The sequence below is a fragment of the Cylas formicarius genome, unplaced genomic scaffold (genome assembly GCF_029955315.1).
Source record: "Cylas formicarius isolate icCylForm1 unplaced genomic scaffold, icCylForm1.1 PGA_scaffold_8__14_contigs__length_24414737, whole genome shotgun sequence".
Classification (NCBI taxonomy): domain Eukaryota; kingdom Metazoa; phylum Arthropoda; class Insecta; order Coleoptera; family Brentidae; genus Cylas; species Cylas formicarius.
In genome coordinates, this window is record NW_026844361.1 from 16,523,337 (window position 1) to 16,538,690 (window position 15,354).

General features: G+C 35.5%; 3 protein-coding genes across 3 annotated transcripts; 1 reads left to right on the forward strand and 2 right to left on the reverse strand.

Annotated features, from left to right (window-relative positions):
* Positions 1 to 6,176: 6,176 nt before the first annotated feature.
* Positions 6,177 to 7,297, forward strand: LOC132706861 (cytochrome c oxidase subunit 5A, mitochondrial). Its single transcript, XM_060678462.1, has 2 exons — positions 6,177 to 7,191; positions 7,246 to 7,297. Exon 1 carries the CDS (start codon positions 6,273 to 6,275, stop codon positions 6,729 to 6,731), a length of 459 nt encoding a protein of 152 aa, XP_060534445.1. The 5' UTR covers positions 6,177 to 6,272; the 3' UTR covers positions 6,732 to 7,191; positions 7,246 to 7,297.
* Positions 7,298 to 7,447: 150 nt separating this feature from the next.
* LOC132706576 (protein phosphatase 1D) lies at positions 7,448 to 10,998 on the reverse strand. Its single transcript, XM_060677969.1, has 6 exons — positions 10,547 to 10,998; positions 10,373 to 10,492; positions 10,196 to 10,318; positions 9,918 to 10,133; positions 8,487 to 9,866; positions 7,448 to 8,403 (listed from the first exon to the last, which is right to left on the reverse strand). Exons 1-6 carry the CDS (start codon positions 10,848 to 10,850, stop codon positions 8,273 to 8,275), a joined length of 2,274 nt encoding a protein of 757 aa, XP_060533952.1. The 5' UTR covers positions 10,851 to 10,998; the 3' UTR covers positions 7,448 to 8,272.
* A 203-nt stretch (positions 10,999 to 11,201) lies between these two features.
* LOC132706858 (alpha-tocopherol transfer protein-like) lies at positions 11,202 to 15,286 on the reverse strand. Its single transcript, XM_060678459.1, has 7 exons — positions 15,081 to 15,286; positions 13,602 to 13,786; positions 13,389 to 13,548; positions 11,781 to 12,033; positions 11,612 to 11,722; positions 11,462 to 11,564; positions 11,202 to 11,394 (listed from the first exon to the last, which is right to left on the reverse strand). Exons 2-7 carry the CDS (start codon positions 13,717 to 13,719, stop codon positions 11,243 to 11,245), a joined length of 897 nt encoding a protein of 298 aa, XP_060534442.1. The 5' UTR covers positions 13,720 to 13,786; positions 15,081 to 15,286; the 3' UTR covers positions 11,202 to 11,242.
* Between the last annotated feature and the right edge of the window lie 68 nt (positions 15,287 to 15,354).

Genomic DNA, 15,354 nt, shown 5'->3' on the forward strand with positions numbered 1-15,354 from the left:
CAAAATGACGTCATTAAGCAGTCACCAAATAACTAAAATGACGTTATACATGACATCAGCGGGACACGGGACCTACTAATGTCTCAAACGAACGACGTTTGAGAGACGTCTTCTTTACGTCAATTGGTATCGTCAATTTTGGTTATTTAAATGAAATCTTTTTTACGTCAACTAAAAGTCAGATTTTGGTTTTTACTGCCGAAAAATATGACGGGTTTTAAACTGGTCTTTTCTTTTTTCAATGTTGTAAATCGAAAATAAATCACACAGAAACTCTTTAAATTGCTTTTGCGGTAGTGGCAAAATTAAAACGGAAGTATAATATACAGCCTTCCATTTGATTTTTTCACAAAAATTAATAATATTCAATTTAACTCACCCTGTATAAACGATTCGAACTAACTTGAAGACATGTATAGATATATGGCCACTTTATAAAATTACAGGCCTCCAGAACGGCGTCAAAAATATACGGTATTAAACACACGGCATTTTTGACGAAAAAGTGGCCATAAATCTGAAGACACTCAGTATAACAATCCTAAATTGAATATAAACGGGAGTATCTATTAATGCCATAATATACAAGGTGTTCCGTTTAAAAATACAAGTTTGATTTCCCACAAATAACTTTTGCATTTAACATTTTTAATTATATTTAATTTGATATTAATTTAAATTAATTATTAAGTTTAAAGTCCATATTTGGAATTAATCAAATCATTTTATGACTACATTTGGAGGTTATTTTTGTTATGTTAATAACACATCTTTTTTTTATGTCAATTTGACATGTTTTTTGGACCACTGACGAGTAGCGAAAGTGACGTCACTTTCACGAGCCTCTGCTACTCTGCCGAATTTGTTTCTAAATTAGAAAAAATAGACTACCTTTACATTGATTGAAATTTAGGAAGGTGTATTAGTTCTGAAAACATAAACAGTGTTGTTTCATTCTAATTAACAGTAACAGGTTTTGACATAATTGGCGTATTACCTTTCTTGAATGACGTCATTTTGGTTATTTTTGTTTAATCTATGTCAACTGACAAAGACAAAAAAAATTCATTGTTTCTTTATAACAGTCAATGCCAGTATTGGTTATGTGTCATCCAGAATATATTCGTGAAAATTGATACTAATTTGTTGTAACTCTAAACTTTTGCCAGATGCCGCGAAGATATATTCATCAATCACAACTAATAGTTTTGAATATGTTGACTTCTTTTTACAATTCAAATTTAAATGCATTACAACTTAGCCACGCAACAATCATAAATATCACTGCATGTGCGTAGGTTAGGGATCATTACTAAAATAGTCTAAGAAATACGTTATTTGAATCCAGCAGGTAAGGTAATACGTCAACTCCGTTGCCCTTTTCAAAATTACGATTACCTTTTCGGTTCAGATTTTTTGATTTTCTGTACATAACTGAATTTGGTGGTCGCTTCGTTTCGATCCTGGTCGTGCCAAAATGGCCGACGCGTATCGCCGGACTCGATCTGGCCAAATTCCGATTCGAGATGATGCTGGCGCTCGGAAAACGAGAAAATATCGTGCATGTTCGGGAAATTTATGGTGTCTCTTCGATCTATTTCGACGGGCTCGTACCTGACAAAATTGCGCGGAATTTTCGATTCGTATTGGCGGTAGTAACCGTCTCGCACATCCTAGAATGCGCGTTTTTTTATTCTGTGACGATTGAAAAATCCGCAAGGCTTACCTCGACGTGAGGATGGTTAGCGAAAATGTCGACATATTTGGCTTTTTTAAGTTTTACGTCCGATGGTTCTCGGTCGTCGAAATGGAACTCGATGACGTCTCCGTTTTGCGCGAACGAGCCGTTTAAACTTAGATATAACGCGAGACACGCCAATGTCGACATCATTTCGACAATATTTGTATCGCGCATTGAAAGAGTGGACGAAGACTACCCAAGCGAGCTCCGTAAAGAGGATCTCTGCTAGGTGCCGTGAAATCGATAAAAAAAAGTCAAAATTACCCGGTTTAGCAGAGCGAGAAATGTCTCACCATGCTCTAAATGATAAAAATATATATTACATTTAAGGTCGTCACACCGCAGTTAAGCGCGATCAAGTATATAGCTTAAGTTCTCCCAGTCTCGAGGTCTTAAGTGATAGATTTTGTTTTCAATTTCGCAGGTTATTAGAATTTTTACAAATGAATATTAAATTAAGTTTACGTTTCTATGGTATCTTAATATCTGCAACGCTCAGTAGGTCCTAATTCTACCTAATAATGCCTTATAAATTGCCCTTGTTGGTCTTTATCAAGCCGTGACGTCGTTAACACGAGTTAAGAATGGTTACACCTAAGCAATTTAATCTAGATTTCAGAGTAGAAAGAATATCATATACTAGGTGTTTCCTAAATCAAATTAGTACCACGCTTGACACTTTTGATGGCGTACATCGACAAATAACTCTTCTGCAATTTAATTTTAGTTTTTAAGCAGTCTAAATTTCCAATAAGCGTTTTACCACACATAGGTATAATATGACCAAAAATATAGTTCATTTATTGGTTTGACGTTTTAAGTATTTTACCGTACCTTAACCGCAGACCTTCGCAGGACCGTGCCAAAGTAGGTTTGCCTGAGATGGACCGTAACGAATATTTGTAGAAATATGAAATTTTTATTTGAAACGTAAATGGACCGTTTTAAATTTGATGCTGCGGGGTATTTTCGAATAAGTAGAAGTGTTTATTTTACTATCTTAATTTGACTGTGATCCTTCCAGTAAGTACGTATTTATGTACCTGATTCTCAAGCTTTGACCCTGCGAGCCTGTTTTCACTGGATAGTTCAAAGGATAAGGGTAAGTACCTGACCTCTAATTATCTTACAGGTAAGTTTGAAAATAATCATTTTTGTCTTGTGTGCCTATCTATTAACAACATTCTTCTTCTTGTATTTTTGTGTCTTCTACATAGTTCTTCTATTTATAAACAACAACAGTCTTTTTTTTTAAGATTATACAAGGTTAGCGCCAAAATTTCCCGGCCTGCCATAGATGCAGGTCCAGTATCACAATAAAACTTTGTCTTCTTTTAAATATATATCTTAGTAGGCTGCAAAAAAAAATTGAAGTCTTGCGTCAAATAGTTTTTTATTGACAGCATTTTAAACAAGACATATCCGAAAAAATGTCGAAAATAGCGCAAATGGAGTATAGAGCAGTCATAAAGTTTTTGACCTAAAATTATTATTCTGTAGTGAAAGAATGCTTTCTGATACAAGTGTTCGTCGAATCCTGCATGATGATTTAGGTATGCATAAGGTTAGTGCAACATGGGTACCTAAAACCTTTCGGCTATTCAAAAACAACGCCGTTTCGAGTGTGCGCGGTCTTTTTTGGAACTCTGTGGGTCGGCACCGAAGCCTGTGATAGAAACTATTGTGACAGGAGATGAAACTATGGTTCCCTATTATGACCCTCTATCGAAAAACGAATCAATGGAGTGGCGTCGTAAGGGTGAAGCACGTCCAAGAAAATTCAGAGCCTGCCAGTCAACAAAAAAGGTGATGACCACAATCTTTTGGGATTGTGAAGGGATTCTTTTGATAGATTTTAAAGAACCTAATACCACTGTCAATGGTACATATTACGCAACATTATTACATAAATTGCGAGACTGCATACTCGTAAAACGTCGAGGAAAACTGACCAGAGGCGTGCGTCTTTTGCACGATAATGCACCTGTCCATACTGCTGGTGTTGCACAAGCCGCAATTTTAGAGTGTGGGTTCCAACCGATAGATCATTCTCCCTATAGTCCAGATATGGTCCCCAGCGACTATTATTTGTTTTGATATTTGAAAAAGGACTGACGTGGACCTCGGTTTAACGACGAAGTTGAGTTAAAAGAGGCTGTTTTAGCTCATTTTGCAGACAAATCAAAAGATTTTTTTTTTAAACACTTTAAACTATGCACCTAAATTTAATGATAGTACCATAAACGTAATTCGTAATTATAATAAATAAGAAAAACTGAACAAACAAAAGAATATAAATAAAAACTGCAGAGTACGTAACAACTAAAAATGATTTTCAAATCGCAGAAACTTTTTACAACTATTTCTCAAACGTGGGGAAAAAATTTGCAAAAAATATTAGAAATCCACAATAAAAAAAACACGTCAGCAGTAATAAACTATAATACAAACTATAGAATCGCCGAAATTAAAAATTAAAAACCTCCTAGAAAATTACCGGTAATATTTATTGTTGAAAAAAAAAATTTTTATTGTATATTATTCATTCTTTACATAAATAATTTGTACGATGTAAATACGTCAGTGACCATTTGACAATTTGTGTGCTTAAATTAATTAACATTTATTTCTTGCATTGCGAGACCTCAGCTTACGTATTTTTACTTTTGGCATAACAGAATGAATTATTAATTTTGTTTTGAATTACAAATGCTAATATTAAAAATGTATAAATATGTTTTATATTTTTTGTATACAGTGATCATTTAAGTGCTCAGCATTGCGAAATCAAATTATAAAAAGACATTTTTCAAGAATGTTAATTTGTAATACATTGAAATTTTGAATTAGAAATTTTCTGAATGGACAGAAACATATACAAGAATTTATATAACATGCTAATGATCAGAAATTTAATAAATGTCTTCATTAAAATAAAAACCGGTCAAACATCCACAATGTCGATTTAAAATAGAACTGTTAGTATTTAAAATATGATGTTTCTGTTTTTTCCAATTTGATTGTAAGCTATTATTCTCTAACGAGCAATGTTTGTTTTTAACATTTTATGATATTTCTTCCAGGACGGCTTGTCGAGTGGCAATGGAAAACGGAGTGTTGTGAATTTGATGAACACACGGATGTATTAAACTAAAATAACTTTATTAATAATGAATACACTTATTTTAAATTAACACTCTCTCTCATGTTGAGTTAGGTTCTATTCTGCACCGTTTCCTCTTCTCTTTTTACAGTGGATAAAATGACAAGTAATCACAACACGGAGAACCATTCTTTCTGAAGAACTGCTAACACAACCAAATGTATATATTTAAAATAGTATTATACATTTCTAGGTTTGTCTTATATTTGTTTTAGCTTTGTTTTATTATTTAAACGAGTTTTTCTATGGAACTGGATAAGTAATAACATGGCAGTAATGAACCAAACTTTTGTTATGTTGCTATATTGCTATCTTATTTAAATATAATAATAAAAGTGTAATTGGAAATTTTATAATAATTATATATTTATTTCTTTAAATAATTATTAGAGTATTTTATTTAAACGAAAGATGGCCAGCCCTCAGCGTACGGTTTGCATCTGAACCCTGAACCTAAAAAATAGTCGTAGCCAACAGAAGTAAAAGAAGAAAAAGAAGAACCTAAAAAATTTAACCAAATCTAACTAAAACAGTCAAAAAAAGAAATCTTACAAATCCTAAAATCTAGTGCAAAGTCAAATCACGCAAAAAGGAGGTAAACAGTGAAATCGTTAGTAACAATCATATATAATTAGAGATGCAGAGGCCCTGTCTATGCCGATAATAAAGAAATTTTTGAAGCAACTATTAAAAAAAATAAAATCTCGTTTTTAATCAATGACCTTGCCGCTGACAGACCGTCAATGTAAGTTTGCATTTTTACGGCACTATTTTCTCAAAATATCCCTAGATCTCGTTAAATGTTCTGGGAAAACGAGTTATGTTTGTGAAAGTCTCTGTTGAAATGTAGAGGCGTGCGCGGAAAATCCTAACCTGCTCTACTTCCCTATTAATATCAATGCCGCCTGCAACGCAACAATTTTTACTGTGGTAAAGTCTGGCGTTCTAAACATATGATTTTGAAAAGTGCCAATGGACAATTTATTTAAAAAACGGTAGGTTTGGCAAAATATAACAAGGAAAAATAAATACTTTTACAGAGCTACATGTTTAAAACCTTTAAAAACAAATTTCCACCAAGATAATCAAGCCCATTTTGGTCGAAAAAATTGCATTGTGTCTAGATAAAAAAAATGCCAGTTAAAAATTTTGTAACAGCAATTTTTATCTGTTAAGAGGATATGCAGAAATACATGTAGAAATTGCATCGTCTCTACCGGGCTCACTACCCATATGGTTTGCCAATTACTTTAACTAACCAACCAATATATTTTCTGTCACTTAAAGGTTATGTCAAAAATTTAGTGGTTTACATAACTTTCTACGTTTGGTACTTAGGAAACGACTAGATCCAGATTTTCTGCAAGAATGTTCCGTACAGTGGCCGCGCGCTCCCAAGCGCTTCTCATCAACGCCCTGAAACCTCAAGCTGCCAGAAACATAGCCACATCGTCGAAACTGCTCCACAAAGAGGTCACGGAAACCGACGAGCAATTCGATGCGCGTTACGAAAACTTCTTTAATAGAACGGACATCGACGGGTGGGACATCAGACGCGGCATTACCGATTTGTGGGGTCACGATTTAGTACCGGAACCCAGAATTCTCGTCGCTGCTTTGAAGGCGTGCCGCAGGGTCAATGATTTCTCCATGGCTGTCAGAATCCTGGAGGCAGTTAAATCGAAATGCGGTAATCGAGCCGACGAGATTTATCCTTGGATAATCCAGGAATTGAGGCCCACTTTGACAGAATTGGGTATTAACACACCAGAAGAGCTCGGCTATGACAAGCCAGAGTTGTTTACCCAATCAGTTTACAACATGTAAAATTTGATTAAGTAAAACAATTGCAAAAGTGGTACTTGTTATAAATAATTTGTAGTAAAGTCATTAAAATATAAGTCACAACTTTTATTTCGTTTTCTTGTCACTAATTGCATTTTTTACCCTTCAGGAAGATTTGTTTAATAATTGATTATTTCGACCATTTCTAAGTATGTTTCCATAATTACCTTGCTTTTAACCAATACTACATTATCTATGGTTTGTACCTAATTGAAACTAACCAAATTCATGATCTGTTGCCCACCAAGGATGCCTGTTTCATGCTCCAATATTTTGTAATAGTAAAAATGTTTTAGTAATAATTGAAACTGGTGCTTTTATTTCACTTTCTTAGATTAAAATGTAACTGGTAAGAATTTAGCTGTTGCATTTTTATAGTTGTCCCTTCCCAATCAAGATAAGTTAGAGTACCACCTCTCAGTTTTTTAAATTTGTTGTAAAGGTATGAACGAAAAAACAAAAACCTGATATGTTTTTAAAATCCTCCCTTTTACAGTAGTGACAAATTGGGAGGCTGGAATGGGAAATGTTACTGTTCTAGGACAAGGTAAGTTATTTAATTTTGTCTCGTTTTTCAATATTCGTTACCTTGATGTCGGATAAACGGAGGATATGTTAATATGAAAAAAAGACTATATTTTAACTATAAATTTTATTATAGAGAAAATAATACAAATATAGTTTTTACTATAGTACTTCAACATCTGCTCTCATATTTTTGTTTTTGGTAACAAAGGCACGTAATTTTGCTATCTTCTTAAAGGGATATGTAAAGAAAAATATTATCTGGCACAAAAAATAAGGAGAGGAAAAGCTTATTTTTTACATGTTGTATATACTGCGACTGAGCAAAGGATAAACGAGATCTCCGGTATTTTAAGGAATGCCTTCCTCTTGGCCATTCTGCGATAGAAATAAAACGCCAAATAATAAGGGTGGCAAAAATTACGCTAAAAAAGGGTGGGGGGGGGGATAACAACCGCCTACCTTTAATTGACTAAATAAATACAAAAAAAAATTATAATATAGTTGACACGACTTCAAAAATAGGAAACACCTAACTTTCCCTGGGTAAATGAAAACTAAAAATTAACAGAAATCTGTTTAACGTTAAATTATATCTGATTAGCGCTCGACGATATGCTAAACGTGCAATACAATTTTTCCTCGCTGCAGCTCAAATATTGCCAGCAATAGAAATCATTTTTTTTTTAAAAACATTGTAGTAATCACGAAAGGAGAATCGGAATTTTTGGACTAAATAAACTGTAGTTTGTTCTAACAAAAAATTCTTAGCCGTCTTTACTATTATATTGCTTCTCACATTATTCCCAATTGTGAAAACGTGAAACTAACCAAAAATGCCCACATAACCATTAATAGTTATGGCATAACCTGCTAGCACCTAAAAGCATATCTTCGATATCGCATCATATGTATATCTGATTTATAAAATCTGCTTAGAAAATATTTAGATTTGTAAAAAAAAGACTTGTGTAGGTACTTTAGTAACGACTCTGATATTAGCTAGTCTTTCTCTTTAAGTTCCGCTTTATCGAGGACACTGTCTTATCCTGTATCCTTTGCCTCAGTGAACTTTTCCTCGCCGGCTGCTTCTTGACTGCCTTGCTTGCGGGTGACTTCTTCAAACCACCTTATGGCATTTCAAAAAAAAATTATTTTCTTTCCCCAACAAACTCTTTCACATAATCAAAACAAAAATCCTCCATCACTCACCTTTTTTCACTTCTTTGGTACTTGGCTTCATGCTCCGCAAGCTCATGCCCGCTGACGGCCTACGGCAGCTCTCATTCTCCTTCTTCGGCGACTTTTCCTTCCTACCGGTGTTTCTCTTCTTGCTGTCTTCTTCTATTTTCTGCCTCTTCGACGCGTTCCTCTCAGACTGCCTCTTAAAATGACTGATCTTACTGGCGACTGTCACTTTCGCAGGTTTCTTTTCCACCTTTTTCCGTTCCTCTACTCCCTTCTCAGTTTTCTTGGACCTCAGCATGACTTTCTCCAAAACCGTTTTGATCTTCTTTGTGGCCAATTGCTTCTTCATCGCTCTCTTCTTCTTAAACCTTTTTTTCTTACTCTTCGTCGGTTTATCGGCTTTGAGATTCACCACATGGTTGTTGTTCTGCTCTGCTAGCCTTTTGGCCTTTTCCGCTTCCTCCGCCAGCCGTTTCAGCTTTTCTTCCGCTAAAGTGCAAGGAGCTACTTCCCTGTCTGTCATGTCTTCCACCAGACCAGTTCGCTTCTGGATGTGAGTGATTCTCAAACTTTTCCTAATGCTGTGGCTCAACTCCTCCCCCTCCAGCTTCCTTTTCGTGGTCCTCCTGTCTTCTACTTCCATCATCGTCGTTGTCGTCGTGTTTGTTGTTTTGAATACGGCCTTGTGTTTTTCTTCAGAGCTTTCCTCTTCACTAGTCTCTTCTATGTTACTCGAAGATATTTCATTGATTTGTATAGTATTGTCTTCCATTTCCTCCGAGTTTTCCTTGTTATTCTCGGTACTGGGCCTGAAAGGCTCCCGCGGATCAAAACTTGTACTCTCGCGTAATTTTGGGGTAAAATTCCATTCCTTCAAGGGTAGAATATCGGATCCCTCGCTGGAGGTGACTGACGAGGCATTGTCCGTTAAATGTTCTTTTTTTGGTGGTTCTTCATTGTCTATGTTGGCTTGTGGGTTAGGAACTTCGGTGATGGGTTTGGGGGCGGCGTCCTCCTCCTCTTCCAAAACTGTGTTTTCTGGCACTTCGGTTGTTTGTACACTTTTCATACAATTATTGCTGGAGTTCTCTTGAGAACTGTTACCATTATATCTGGTCATTATTTTGAGACCGCTTTCTGGTAAGTTTTTCTTGCGATCTTTTAACACTTGAGCTCTCGGTGGTCCGGGAGGATCGAGCATTAGCGTGACAACGGACGTATTGTCGGCTCGCATTTTGGTAGCATGCCACAGATCCAAAGCTTTTTCAACCAACAATTTGCTTGGATTAAGCCACGTTTTGAAGGCGGAATCGCTTAAGGCGGCACATTCGTTATGGCGTTCCGCTTGTTGCACAATATGGACAGCCATCGCGCAGCTTAACATGTTAAAAAGACCGTCGGTACCTAAAAACCATTTTATATTCACCAAGGAAACAGCGATGAACCACAACCTACCAAAAATCAAACATCTATGAACGTTTGTATCAATGGGTATGACAGAACAATCGGGATCTGGTGATACAACAAACTGATTCAGCTGAGAGTTATAAGACCACAGATCTCCCAAACTTCTTGCCACTGCTAAAAATGGAATTTCATCTATAGGAGTTGATCTTCGAACCGGTCCTTGGTGTCCGATTTTTGGTCTGTTCCATACAACTCTTGGCACTCCTATAGCAATTATTAGGTAAGTTAAATAAAACTGTGGTACATGTATAGGGTATTTGGTTTACCAGATTTGGCAACGACCTTGCCACCGCAACTTTCAATTCTCTTAATTTCCTCTGGATTTTCTGGCTTATGATCTCTAGTCAGAGGCTTTGCTTTCCATTCTGTACTTCCAGGCTCTTGGTAACCTAAAATATAGCAATAAATAAAACAGACGTCCATCTATGTTCGTTGAAACTCACCCAAAACGATACCCGAATCACCGACATGTCCCACATAAATTTTTCCGCGCCTTATAAATGCTACAGAAGCTGTAGTTCCCGCCGTGCTCGGCAAACCAGACGTAGTCTTCGGCCACTTTTCTGCAAAAACAACGGGCATGAAACTTTACCCAATCTTATGTCTCCCAAACAAACCCTGTTCTCTCCACATCGCATAGTGGGTTGCAATATACCCGTCTTTAATAGCTCGGAGCACATCATCATCATTGTCAGACCAGAAGTTTTTGTGTTTTATAATTGTCTCCATTAAGTGTTCCTTGGCAAAGGCGGCAGCCTCGGCGCCTCCATGACCGTCGTAGATTCCGAAAAACGCGTATTCCAAATCTTTTTCGTCTTCAGTCTGCTGATAAGCCACCGTAAAGAAGTCTTCCATATATTTACGACCACCTTGGCGACAGTGGCCAGTAACACGCAGATTTACACCGATGGAAGCCGGCATACTTGGAATTTTCACATATAGGTGGCTTAATTAAACCCTGAGGACGACTATTCTTGAAACGAGAACGCAATAAAGTGTTTTTATTTATTCAAACTTCACGCCAGCAATGTTTGTGCTCAACTGTCAATTGTGACTTTCTTAAGTGTGCCGTTCGCTACGACCGACGCTGCACGAACTCGAATTGCCAGTATTTACGGACGAACGAAAGACGCGTAAGAAACGTAAGTCGCTGCTTACTTGCTCTGAGAGTTCTGCGTCATTTATCTGTTGAATGCAATATTTTCCACTTCGAATGGCGGCAAATTGAAATGTGCAAACTTATCTCGTTTATGTATAAATAAATCAGCAGAATTATTTTCAACAATTTATTTATTAAAATTAATGCAATCTTTTCAATCGACTTCTAGTTTTTTGAAAGTTCCATCGAAACCGAACAAATTGTCGGCATTTTTTCTCGGCCCGCTTCGCTTGGATTCGTCCACGAGCATGGAGTCTTGGAAATCGAAGAACCATTGGTTGTCATAAATGGATTGTTTATATTTTTCTGTAAATATAATAATATAATTTCAACGCAATCATCGCGTGGAATTTAATAGGGAAGCGTAGGTTACCGTTTAAAACTGCCAGGGGTTCGCCTTTGCCCCCGTAATCAGAAGGCATACACTCTCTAGGAATAAAATTGTACAGGTTATCATTATTCGAGTGGATGTGCAGCTAAAAAAAAACTAAAAAACACTAAATCTCAAAAACAGCTAATTTACCTTTTCAAATAATTCTTTATTAATCAGTGGCTTGATTAGGGTTAATATTTTATCCATAAATGGCACCACGTTAATGAAATGTATGGCCATCAGCCTAATCGGCATTGCGGTCTAAAAAAAACATTTAATTGCGCTTTTCGTTAAAAGAGGGTTGCGTATTTTTTGTAACCTGCAAGTAGACCATGAATTTTTTAAAATCCGACAGGTTGATCTTTGTCACGTGCCCAAACACTCCCCCTTTCATGTCCATGATTACCATGATGCCGTTGGTGGGGCCCTTGGTGTGCTGCTGCAAGAGCGCGACCATATCGAAAATTTTGTGCCCCATCACTGGGCTGTAATTCTCCGGATTCGTGTCCATTAACCTCGTAATAAAAATCGTGTACCCCTCGGGGGACACTTCAGGCAACACCGACAAAAATCTGAAAATTTAAGTGTGCTGTGGCAGTATTGGAATGATTTTAAGAAGAAAACATCAATGTATATCCGAACCCTATAGACGTTTGAGATGCATAGTGGCGAATTTTTCAAAAAAAAAATATTCCTTTGTAAAATTTTGAAAAATTTACAAGGTTAATGTTATGTCAGTACTAAATTTTATTTTATTTTTTAAGAAAACTTCTAGATTACTTTCTGGTTTCTGGTAACTGCATTTTTTGCATCGTAGATGCACATCACTGTTGTTTATTTCTACCACTGGTTCGTGATTTGTATCGCCTATTTTTGAAGAAAAAAAATGCTACTCCACTGGCATTTTTTCAGGTTAATATTATTTTATTATGAAATTAAAAGTGATACATTTGTCTACATTAACTAAAAAGTTTTGAAGATACATCCCGGAATAAATTATGGTGAATCTGCATCTTATTCGTTCATTTTTTTTTTGGGTTCAAGAATTATTATGGTCACACCACCAAGGCACACCCTGAATAGTGTAGTTTTGAAATAAAAAAATTTTTTCAAATTGCTTTCCTTTTGAACCGCGTGAAAAAATGTTGTAGCCAAAAAAAATGTTTTTTTCTTTCTCACGTAAACAGGCATCTTCTTCAACTAGATATGCATACAGTCCAAATTTCAAAACTTAAACCAAATTTCAAAACAGCCTGTTGACATTTACAGATGCATTTAAAAATATATTCTTAGAAAAATGACGTTGATACCCTTGAAAATCAGAATTTTAGACTTTTTTGATAAAAATACAGGGCGAGCAGTTATTACAGGTTTTACATTAAAAACTGGGACGCGTTGTATAAAGGGTGTTTCAAACCCGCTGAACTGATTTCTAGAATATTAAAAAATATTTTTAATAATAATAAATTAGTATTCTAAATAAACATGTGCCCAAAAACGCCTGCTGGGGCTTCAAAAATTCCTGTTTCATAAAAGTTACTTCTGACAAAATTGTAATATTTTTTACATTAGCGTCGCTAAAGGTGCCAATTATTTTGCCCCTAATCCTTTCCTTATGGGGATATTTGTAATATTTTATACAACTTTCCATAAAAAAAAAACGCACTCTTGCTTAAGGTAAAAAAAATACTGGCTTTTATAGTTCAGAGTTAATTATTTAACGTAACTTTTATATTATATTATAATCTCTGGCAATGTTTATTTCATAAACGACTTGAAGTAAATTTTGAACTTAAATATTATTTTATTTTTTTGAAACGCCCTGTATATATTACATGTTAACAAAAAAATCAAATCAAAAATCAAAAATACGGAATCCGTGAAGGTTTATAAAGTAGGTTTTGTACACCGCGGTGTATATACTTACGAAATGTTCATGTTGGTTTTTAATGGCGGATTTTTTTGCGGATTGGAATTGGCGAAAATTTCTGGACAGTGCGTCCGGATCGTGAAGTAACTGTCCAAACAATTTTTGGCCGCTTCGACCCTGTAGAAACAGCTGTGGAGGGCCAAAGTCGCTTGCAGCTCTGTAGGTTGTTGAAAATGTAAAATTAGTCCTAGTAATGGAAAACGCAGTTACCTGTTATTTTGGGCAGGTGCCTTTGCTTCTCGGCCCAGTCCATGATTATACCGACATCTTCTTTTTTGAGCTTAGCGTCCCTTTTGTAAAGCTCGTTGACATCCAGGAATTTGTTCATTGTACGTCGATTCTAAAAACTGGGCTCGATAGATTAGCGTCTCAATAAATGTATAGCTCACTGGTTCCTGAAACGAATTTACGATAATAATACGTAGCGACAAGCCATGTGTTGTTTTAAACACGTAGAGGATGTCCCACCCGATAAAAGTACTGTCGGATCTCGGATCAGATGTATATTTACTGTCGAAGTAGAAGTGTGAACTAGAAAATCTACGCCGCTGGTGTAATTATGCATTAAAATTGCATGTGTTTTTTGGTTTAATTATTATTTTTATGATCCGGTAAATAAATAAAATGTATTAGTGTTGGATCTCCACATCTACAGGATGTCGACTTTTATTTAATATTTAAAGATAATCGATGGATTTTTTGTTTTAAAAATCATGAAAACGGCTTGCATGATTCATCAGGACGATTAATATTTATACTTCCAGTGAGGATTGATGGTTAAATGGATACATCTGTAAAACACAGACCATAAACGCAAACATCGTAATTACATCGCAAACTACTAAAAAGCTAAGAAATGTATAAAGGAGAATAAACGACAAATTAACGGCGTGGTCTACAGTTAATCATTGTTATGAAATAATGATATATCATAGATGTATTTATGGCTCTGCCAAATGTTTATCTAGTCCGCGTTTTACACCACTTAATTATGAATCTTGGTGGAGGTATGAAACACATATTAATCGTTCTAGTGAAGCCTACCAACCCAGGCGAAAACTTGCCTTTATGATAAAAAGCTGTCTAACTGTGAGGATTAATATCATTTATCCGCTCCTTCCACTATATCAGGAGTCCATGTTTTATAGGTATAACTCCAATTTTAGATAATATGATATACGTGTTGTTTTATTTAAAATCCCAGAGCACTTTTAAAATGTTTAAAATATGAAGACACTCACAAATTGGTTGCCTAAATATAATTTGTACTTGTCGTTTATTTTTAAAATTTATTTGCAAAGCAGCTCTCTGATTCATTGTATAAGTTAACAAATTGATTAAAAAAATATAGATACCGATTGATTGGAATACGGGGCGTTTCAAAAAACATACACCGCCTGAAGATTCGAAATCCAAAAAGACGATAAAATGTCTAACCATCACCCTCAACTGTGCTAATTTTATCTACTGGACGTGCGTGTTAAAAGTCGTTAAAATATTTCAAACCGGTCAATGTTTTGTTGGAACGAACCCATGATATTGAAATGAAGAAAAAATTCATTGAAAAATGTAATAGATCTGATTATCCAGTACAATAATTATATTTTATTATGTAATTTGTAATTTAATGTAATCACCGATTCGGTTAAATTTAATTTCTTATTAAATTTTTCATAATTTATTACTTACCTCGCGGCTCTCGAAAAAACTTTAATAATAATCTCCGTCGAGACGTTTTCGAAGCGAAGCTGGTAAAAAAATGTCCCGATTACCTTTAAACTTTGCCCAAAATGTAGAGACCTAAGCGTCACGGTCGCACTCACACGAACGTATCTACCTACTTATTTTAACGTTATTTAAAGTCGCAATTATTGACGATTAATTGCAGAATAATTACACGTACATACATGTTTCCGTTTCGGAATACATTATACTACGTTAAACCGAATAACTTTCCGTTGTT